The following is a 9,219-nucleotide window of genomic DNA, read 5'->3' as shown; positions in this document are numbered from 1 at the left end:
ATATTTATATGTTTATGATGGGAACGTGGCATTGAAAGACCTGAAGTCTCAGGCTGAAGATAAGGGGAATTTCCCATTTCCTATTTGTTTCAGTGGAAGTTGCCCAGGAAGAGTCTGCAGCAGGACTAGGACCAAAAGCTGCGAGATACGGCACTGGGAAGTAGCTCCTTAAAATAAACACATCCAGGGAAAACATCCACTTTTTAACACTATCACTGAGCGAGTTTTGATGCCTGGGAATGATCCCTGGCACTGCTTAAATTATGGGGATGGGGAAAGTGGATCCACTCCAGCCCTGCCTAATTTTCCCGTTGAGCATCTCGGGTGCTGCTGGGACCGCTGGGCTGAACATCCCAGCACGGGGCCAGAATCGCTGGATAATGCCCAGGAAGCTGGCGACTGTGGGTAGTGCTGGAGGAGCTTTCTGTAGTAGGAGGTAATGATGGAACAGGTGGGTTTATTCAGAGTTTCAATCAGTTTTTATGAATTTCTAGGAAAAAGAGGATACAATTGCAGAGCTCTTTACTGAAAATGTTATGAAATATTCTATATAATTCAACGGCAAAGTGTGTTCCTGCTAATAATTCATTGCACGGAGACTGTAGGCTCCTCTCCCAGCGTAACACAGGGCTCCCCTGGGAATGGAAAATGAGCCATGGGAGGCATCGGCCAGCCATGCTCTGGTAGCTCAGGTCTGTGTGACTCCCTGGCCGGCGATCCCCCGCCGCTGTGCCGTGGCTTCGATCCACTCCCGGAGTGTTTGTGTCCAGTCCTGCCCCTGCTCCAGGGGAGTGGACCTGGTCTCCATTGCCGTTAAGGCAGTGATTTCGGGGGGAAGCTGGGGAACCAGGCCAGCTCGGAGCAGGGCGTCCTGAAATTTGGCTGCAGAGGCTGGAGCTAAGCAACACCGGGGCGTGCTGAAAAGGAAAGAAAAGCAAGAAGGCTTTTGACGTAGGCAAGCCCTGAACTGGAGATGCTGCAGGAGCAAAGGGAGAAGTGATGCTCCGGTCCCCAGTGCTCCCGACTACAGCTGTCCTTACCTGTCCGTCTGCAAGTAGTGGTAGTGAGCAGCCACGGCGGAGTGGGGGCACAGCGGGTAGCAGTTTTCCTCCCAGCAGCGCTGCATGGCTCGCACGATGTCCTCATCGGAGGCCGAGCACGAGTGCAGGGTCTCAGAGAGCTGCGGCCCCGGGGAAAACGGGGAGGTTTGCACAGGGCGTCACCACCCCACGCGTTCCCAGCTGGGCTTGTGCCACGGGCACTCAGCAAAGCAGCTCGAAACAGGGAGTCTGGAGGATGGGGTTCCCCAGGGACTGAAGGAAAAGGGGTTGCTGCTGCAGCCAGGGGATGAGGCACTGCTGGAAATGGCCATGGGGCTGGGGCATGAGCGAGGGGTTCCCATCCCCAGGTGCCGGGATCGTGGGTGGAGAGGAGCCGAGACTCAGCTCCTCAGCTCTGCACTGCTATTTGCATGCTCTGAGGGACTTTCTGAGGGCTTGTAAAACCCACCTCAGTGTAATAGCTCTTCTTTCTTTTAATAGTGTATTTTTTTCTTATTTATTTTGCTGCTGTGCAAGCAGGAGCAGGCGCTGGGCAAAGGATGCTCAGCGGGGGACAGCATGCGTTGGATGGGAAGAGGCAGGACTTTGCATCTGGCCCAAAGAGCCTCACAACACAAACGTTTGGTTTTCTCTTGTATTTGTCTCTGCTTTGTGTTCGTGCTCCCATTTGCCACAACACCGAGGCTGAATTGCAGCACTGAACCCAGCAGATGCACTCCCAAAAGCCACGCTCAGTTTGTGCCAGCACCTGCTGCACCATGCTGGCACTGGAGTGGCCAAGGAAGGGGTGGTTGTATATTCTACTTAAGTAATTGTAGGCAGTTTTTAATCAGTTTTGCAAAGAAGCAAGAGGTTTCTTTTTAAAAAAAATAATTAAAAAGTGGTTTTTAACACCCCCATGCACACACACCGATATAAAACTCCTCTGGCCTCATGCTGAAATTTTTGGTTGGAAACTCTCCACTATGATTTTTTTATTCTGAAAATGAGCTGAAAACAACTAGTAGCGGTAAATCTCCTTACACACGCACACACGGCACCGCGTGCGTGAGGAACTGACCTTTCTGTGCAAATCCTCCGGCAGCTTAAGGCTTTTCGACACGCTGAATCGCTCCATCAGCGTTTTCGTCAGGTGGCTGTCGGAGCCCGAGAGCAGCCAGAGGATTCTCTCCATGTTGTAAGGCTCCTGGGATAACAAGGCAATAGGTGAGCAGCAGAAATTCGAGCATCTGTCTCGAGGGGAGAGCACCTGTGTGGATTCTCTGATGTCTAATTAGGGTCGAGGTCCTACTGCCGCCTTTTTTTTGGTGGAGGCTGGGGTGGGCTTTGTGTCTTCCCCCCGCACACCTACATCCCAAGACAAGTCTTTGGGAACCCAATGTCCTTCAGACCTCTGACCTGTCAGAGCAGTCTGGCAGTGACCATCAGATTAAAAAAACTTAACGAAGGGATAACTGATAAATCGACGGTGTGACCACATCTGTATAATCACCTTGAGGAACCCAGGCTAATAACACACTACGTATTTGAGAACCAGAAATATCCAGCTGTTTACTCAGTGCTGCAGATGCTGCTGTGAGTCACCCAGCTCCCGCGTGACTTAATGAGACACCCAGGTCCCTGCAGGGCTGACCGATAATCTTTATGAACATATAAGGCACATATACGGCCTGACTGGCCTATGTGGCTATGTAGCAATCGGTGTTGCAACACTGCAGCAAAACTCAGTGCAAGGCCATACAGGAGGGTCCCAAACCAATTTCTCCGCTCACTGTCTCATTCCTGCACACTCGCAAGCACCGAGAATCATTCACCCAGGTGGTTTGGCCGAGATACCTTGTAGGGACAGACAGGACAAGGGGCACCGACTACTGAGTCCTCATCGCATCTCCTGGGTTCAAGTGCTGGTTTTGGATCAGCTCTTTATACCTTTTAGCAGCTGACAGTGCCTGTGACCTTTTGCCTCTCCATCCTGTCCTACCTTGGTGAATCATTGGGACTTACTCAGCCTTTCATGTCCTTACCTGGGTGGCTTATGGCCCCAGTCCTGTTCTTCATCTTCCCACCATCATCTCCCAGAGCCTCGAGCTTGCAATCTTCAGTCTAGTCTGGGCATAGTCTGCCCCTTGCTTTAGGCTGTCCCCTGTCTTAGGCTGTCCTCTGCTTCCCAACCTGGCTGTCCTGAGAAGCTACATGTCAGCATGCCTGGACTACAACGACCTGCTACTGGAGGTGCCTCCAGCACCGTCCTCCTGTCACTCCTCCTCCTGTCCTTCCTTCTGCTGCTCCCACATTCAGACCTTCCCCTTCCCCCTCCATTCGTACCAGCTTTATGGTTTCCACTGCAGATCACTGCATTGACACCAGTAAATTGAACTCGGCCAGGACACTGGTGCAAGCACTGACCTTGCCATTCAAGTTATTAGCCAGCTCTCTGGTCTGGTTTTGTCCCATGCCACTAGAGTTGTCCAGGAGAACGTTGAGGCCCATTTTGGAGGACAGGTCATGCTGGGGACTGTTCCCAAGGAAAGTTTTGTCATGTGGACATGAGGTGCATGGTGCTTCCTGACCTCAGGGCCAGAGAACAGCCCCTGGTTTAGGTACTGCAAAGACACAGAGTCTGCTGTGATTCTCCTGGATTGCTCCTTACAAGGCTTATCCACGCTAGACTTTCTGCTTCACCTTCAACTCTTCAGTTAGCGTTTAACTGGAAAGTTTTCTCTGCTTTAGCTTAGTCTGCAGAAGAGGCAACTTAAAGAGGTTGTGCACTCTCCATCCTTGAAGGTTTCCAACACCCAACTGGACAAAGCCCTGAGCAACCTGGTCTGACCTCAGGACTGACCCTGCTTTGAGCAGGTCCCAAATAGAGACCTCCTGAATTCCCCTCCAGCATGAATGATCTGTTGAGCTATGGAAATATTTGCACGGATGCTTCAGATGTGGGCTGAATGATGATGTCTCATGCAGCTGTGGAGAGGGATGTGCAGACCCATCCAGCTCCTTGGGAATCTCTGGACATCACCTCGCCTGGCTGCCTTCCCTCATGATCCCAAAGTCTGGCACATGCTTGGGCGCCTCAGCAGACCAGTGCTACTGAAGGGACACGGGCCAAGAGAGGAGCCCAGCTATCCCTTGAGCTCTGAGGAGCCCCACAAATTCACGCCTCAGGAGGAAAGTCAAGCTGCAGACCACAGCAGCCTGGTGATAGGGCCATAATGACTTACTGACTGCAAAGCATGGTAGTTCCTCCAGGCTCCCAGTTGTTCCCAATGTGTTTGAACAGCTTTGGGAAAATCCGGGTAGCTTAAGGCCACGGTGATACACCACCAACTGTTTCACACTTTGGTCACTTGTTTGGAAGCAGATCCAATCCCTGTGGATCACAGGGTAGGTATGAAACGGGAGGTATTTGCTTCCAGGTGTTTGGTTTCTGTACCTCCATGACTTTCCATTTCTGAGGCCTTTGCCTGCCTGCTGAGACCTGTTTTCCTCTGAGCAAGCTGCAGATGGCCATAGATGAGACATTTCTTCTGGGCTTCCCTACCTTCGTCCTGGTCTCTTCTCTTGCCTTTGGTGGAGCCTTTCAGAAGCATCAACAAGAGAGATGAGACATGATGGGATTTATAATTTTCTAGGTGTCACATTTTGAGAAGAAGGCCCTTCTCTTGCTAACCTTGCACATAATGAAACCCCAGAAACTCAGCATTTAACAGTGAAGATTACAAAGTAAAGCTCTGAAAAGTGAGGAAGAAAGTGTTTGATCTATCTCAGCTGAGCAGTCTGCAGCTTAAATGCTCCATGAGTCACACCTCTCAATGCATCGCTGAGAGGCATTGCCAGTGGCAGAATTATGCTCTCATAAACCAGGTAGAAGAGAGTACAAGGAAAAGGATTATAAAAATATATAATATTTGGTATTTTCCCATTTTGGGCAATTCATTTCATACCTGAATATCCATGGCTGATGCTAACGTAGCCTTCACGCTCTCTGACAGTGAGAAATCTCCATGTTGAACAGTCCTATGAATGATGTCATTGCTGTTAACCACGGCAACAAGTCGAATCGGGAGACCCATTTTCTGGGCAATACAGCCAGCTAGGGAAAAAGTGAAAAAATACATGCATGCTTGTGATGAAGAAACATTCAAAGGAGATTTAGCAAAGAAGTCACCGTACAAATTGATTGAGCATATAGGTCAGAAGCAGCTACAAATTACATTCCCTAATGGACTCTGAGATATCTATCTTTAATGCTTTGGTCGAGCACCAGATTATAAAATCCTGGGACGCAATGCTCCTCCTGCCACGACAGTCCTTTGAACACTGACCCTTGGGCATCTCCAGATTTGAAGATGGATGGGCAGGGGACCGAGAGGTCAGGCAGCTGCCATTCAAGCAAGGGAGATGAATCTTTTGGGCTCTTGCATCTTATTAATGCTGCCTCAAATGGGCAGCCTGGAAATACAGTGAGTGCAGTTGAGTGCATCGAATCCTTTATTGCTTTCATAGGACAGTTGTATGCCTATTTTGGGATGGAGGCAATCAAGGACTCACATTTAGAAGGCCAGATTATGCAATTAGAAGTGGTTCTCTTGACTGCACACTACCATGCAAACAAGAATAGGACCAGGCAGGATTCCACACCTCTATTAATGTCTCACTTAGGAAATCAGAGCCACAGTATTTTTCCCTCTTTTCTGGATCAAACACATTTTGTCCTCTTCTAATGTGCCCGTCCTCAAGATAGCTACAGTTATCATCAAAGGGTGGTTTAGGATTTTCTGCACCTTGCAAATCATCAGTGACACCTGAATGAGTAATAACCATACATGAGTAATAAAATATAAGTGGTTCTGAAGAAACCCTACCAGAGAGTGGGTGTTTTAATAAATAGCAATACCCAGCATCTGCAAAGTGCTTTTAATCCACAGGTCACAGCACTCTCTCTCTTCCCTATCTAACCTATCTTTTTTCCCTTCACCTGTGATATTTCCTCCTCCTCCTGTTGGCACAACAATTTCCACCACTGGCAGTGGGGTGGTATCTAGGGATGGGGCGCACTGAAAGTAAGCATAGAAGTGGTGAGCAATCTGCACCATAATCCTAGACCAATTGACCGAATTCAAGCTCATCAGATTGTATTTTCTGGCAAAATCGACATCAGCGAACAGTTCCTTGATCGGCTCATCGATTTCATCACTGTTCCCATGAGCTGTCAAAAGGAGAAAGGAAAGATTAGATCTGCCAACATCAGCGCATCAGGCACAAAGTATTTCTGCTCAGAAATACGGCCAGTCTCAAGCCCTGGGGTTTGCTGCGGCCAGGGGCGTCCTGAGCTGCCCGGCTGCCTCGGGGGCTGTACGAGCCGGGGGTTGAGTAGCACCGCGTGGATGTGGGGTGGTTTCTGCAGACATTGCACTCTGGGTGCTTGCTTATACCAAGTATATATTTGCCAGGAAGTCAAATGCCTGCACACCCTGTGAGATGCCAAGGGGACACCTGGCTGAGCAGAGGAGTCCGTGGGACAGCTCAAGCACCCCATGGTGATCCCTACCATGGGGACGGCACAGCAATAGGGGATGGACCACCCATGAAGGTGAGGAAACAGAGGAAAGGGGTGATTCTTGATCCTTTTAGTGCCAAGAAATGGTGCTGAATTCAGTGCAGCTAAACACCAACCGCCTGCATGGGGGCAGCTCTGGTCTGTGTCCAGGAGAAAAGGAAGCCTTGAACCACTTGGTCATCAAACTGGACATCTGCTACAGGCTCCAGTTAGCCCGAAGTCTGGGCACTGTGACCATGATGGCAATGACCTGGCTGGCTGCAGCTGCTAAAGCAGCAGCCCCCTGAGACTTTTAGGGTCATGGTTTTGACACAGCAGGGCCATAAAGCGGACAGTCCAACAGCAATGCCAACCAGCAAAGACGTGGACATTGTCTTCAATGACGGTGGTCATCTGAAGTTCCTGTATCTGGGTGCAGAACCCCTTGGGCAGCAGAACAAAGATGTCCATGTTCTTCTGCCCTCTCACACTCTCGATGGCCGAGCTCCCTGTGTCCCCTGAAGTCCCTGTTTCAAAGTGAGGGAGAACCAAGAAAAGCAAAAAAATTGATGCATCGGTCAAACCCGCACTGCTGCACCTTAAGAAAAAGATGCAGAGGTGCTCCATGAGACGTTTTTGGCTAGAGCAGCCACCCTGGCCTTGCCCGGAGGTCGCTCACCAGCCACCCCAGGGCATCTATGGGGAGGGCTGGATGATGGCTCTCAAGGTAAAGACTTGCCCAGAAGTTTTACCCCCCAGAAAGAGGCATACTCACCCACCAGAATAGTGACATGCTTCTGCTTTTTCACCAAGAAGTACTGTAAGAACTGCCCCGTGCAGGACAAGGACAGATCCTTAAAAGCATAAGTAACCCCGTGCCAGAGCTCCAAAACATTCAGTCTGTCCTTCAGCCTGGACAGATGGACGACATCCTTGTGTCTGAACCTGCTGAAGGCCCTGTCAATCAGGTCTAGAGGGAAAATGGTTAAAGGGGCTGTTAGATTGGGTAGAGGAGTATTTTTCTGACCTGCGGCTTCCTGCGTCTCTGCTCTTTATGCTCCTGGGAAGCTTTCTGCACAACCAAAGACTCTCAGTTGCTGGATGATAGGTCACAGACATCCAACAAGTTATTCTTAGTTATCAGGAGTAAACCAGCTCAGCTTTACTGTCTTCAATAGCTCTATGGCAAGTAAACCCAGGGGATACCCAACACAATCAGAGCAAACTGTGTTAAAATATAAAATACGGGAAACCTGAATTTTATCATAACACGCCATTGAGACAGAGGTTGTAGGTGCCCTCTGGTGGAAGGGATAGCTGTTAAATGTTAAAAACATTAAAAATCAGATCTCAGGGAGAGCGTGGAGCAGCAGAAAGCCCTGGTGGGAGAGCAGGTCTGGAGCCCGGCAGCATAGCAGGGTGCCCCAGCAGTGAGCAGGGCCACGGCACCAGCCATCGCTATTGCAGTCACCAGAATCCCTATTTGCACACAGGGGACACCTTTTCCAGAAGGTGACAAGTCCCAGCAAGGTCACAGAGGAGAATAGGGTACAGAAAGGAGCAGGCAATGGTGCAGCAGGCTCCATCCTCTGGGGGCTGTGAAGAGGATGAGGCGAAAGCAGTCAGATGCATCCAAAGGCCCCAAAATCCTCATGCACACCCCTGTGAGCAGCTCCCCACACAGCTGAGGCTCACCATTGAGCGTGCTCCGCGGGACCAGCTCGGCTGTGATGAAGAGGGAGCAGAGCTCCTTCACCAGCTCCCGGTAGGAGAGGCGGCTCCACCTCCGCAGGGTGTCCCCATCCAGTGAGGGGATGCGCTGGGGCATGAAGAGGCCCCCGTCGGGTGCGTAGCCGGAGAAGAGGGCTCCCTCAAAGTCGACGGCCCCCGCACCTCCACGCGTGCTGACGTACTCCATGGGTGCTGGGGAGGCATTGCAGTCACTGCCAGGGCCCCAGAGCATCCCCCCCACCGGGCACAGCCCCGCATCCCAAGCTGATTCCCCCCAAAACTTCCCATGTGGACAGACAGAGCTCCTTGGGGAAGAAAACACCTCTTCCCCTCACACCGTGGGGAGCTAGAGCCGACAGAGCCGGCGGAGGGCACACGGCATTTTGCGGGCAGTGGAAACGCTGCCCGAGATTTGCACGGAGGTGGCTGGAGCCTCCTTATCCCGCTTTCCCTGTGCCCTTCCCACCCTGCCCCGGAGACACTTCCCAGCCTGAGAAAAAACCCTGACAGTGCAGAAGTCACTGCCCAAGCACGTCATGTCCCCTGCAGGCTACTGGCAAAAGCTGGAGTTTTAAAATTTAAAAAAGTAAATAAATAAAAGGAAATAACTATGTTTTTAGAGCAGGTTGATTTTGTTCAAAGGGGTTAAACTAAGGACAGGATTTAACTCGGTGTAGGAAGGGCTGAGCTAAATCCGCCGGATTCATGCAAATCCCACCGAGCAGCCGCCGGCACTGCTGGGAGAGGCCCCCTCTCACCCCGATCCCGTGAACCCCCACAGCCGTACCCACCTGGGGCACTCTGGCCAACAGTGCAGCCCCTCGGCACGGCACGGCACGGTACGGCACGGCAGAGCACGGCTGCAGGCTGCTTGACCCCACACAG

General features: G+C 51.1%; 1 protein-coding gene across 1 annotated transcript; it reads right to left on the bottom strand.

Moving 5' to 3' along the window:
• Positions 1–610: 610 nt before the first annotated feature.
• Positions 611–9,209, bottom strand: THNSL2 (threonine synthase like 2). Its single transcript, XM_009289401.2, has 9 exons — positions 9,126–9,209; positions 8,299–8,526; positions 7,379–7,573; positions 6,978–7,130; positions 6,043–6,273; positions 5,009–5,157; positions 2,122–2,247; positions 1,041–1,180; positions 611–917 (listed from the first exon to the last, which is right to left on the bottom strand). The coding sequence occupies exons 2-9, from the start codon at positions 8,519–8,521 to the stop codon at positions 689–691; spliced, it is 1,446 nt and encodes a 481-aa protein (XP_009287676.1). The 5' UTR covers positions 8,522–8,526; positions 9,126–9,209; the 3' UTR covers positions 611–688.
• Between the last annotated feature and the right edge of the window lie 10 nt (positions 9,210–9,219).

Source organism: Aptenodytes forsteri, unplaced genomic scaffold (genome assembly GCF_000699145.1).
Source record: "Aptenodytes forsteri isolate BGI_AS27 unplaced genomic scaffold, ASM69914v1 Scaffold141, whole genome shotgun sequence".
Classification (NCBI taxonomy): domain Eukaryota; kingdom Metazoa; phylum Chordata; class Aves; order Sphenisciformes; family Spheniscidae; genus Aptenodytes; species Aptenodytes forsteri.
Note: the sequence above shows the minus strand (reverse complement) of the source record. Positions and strands in the feature narration are given on the sequence as shown.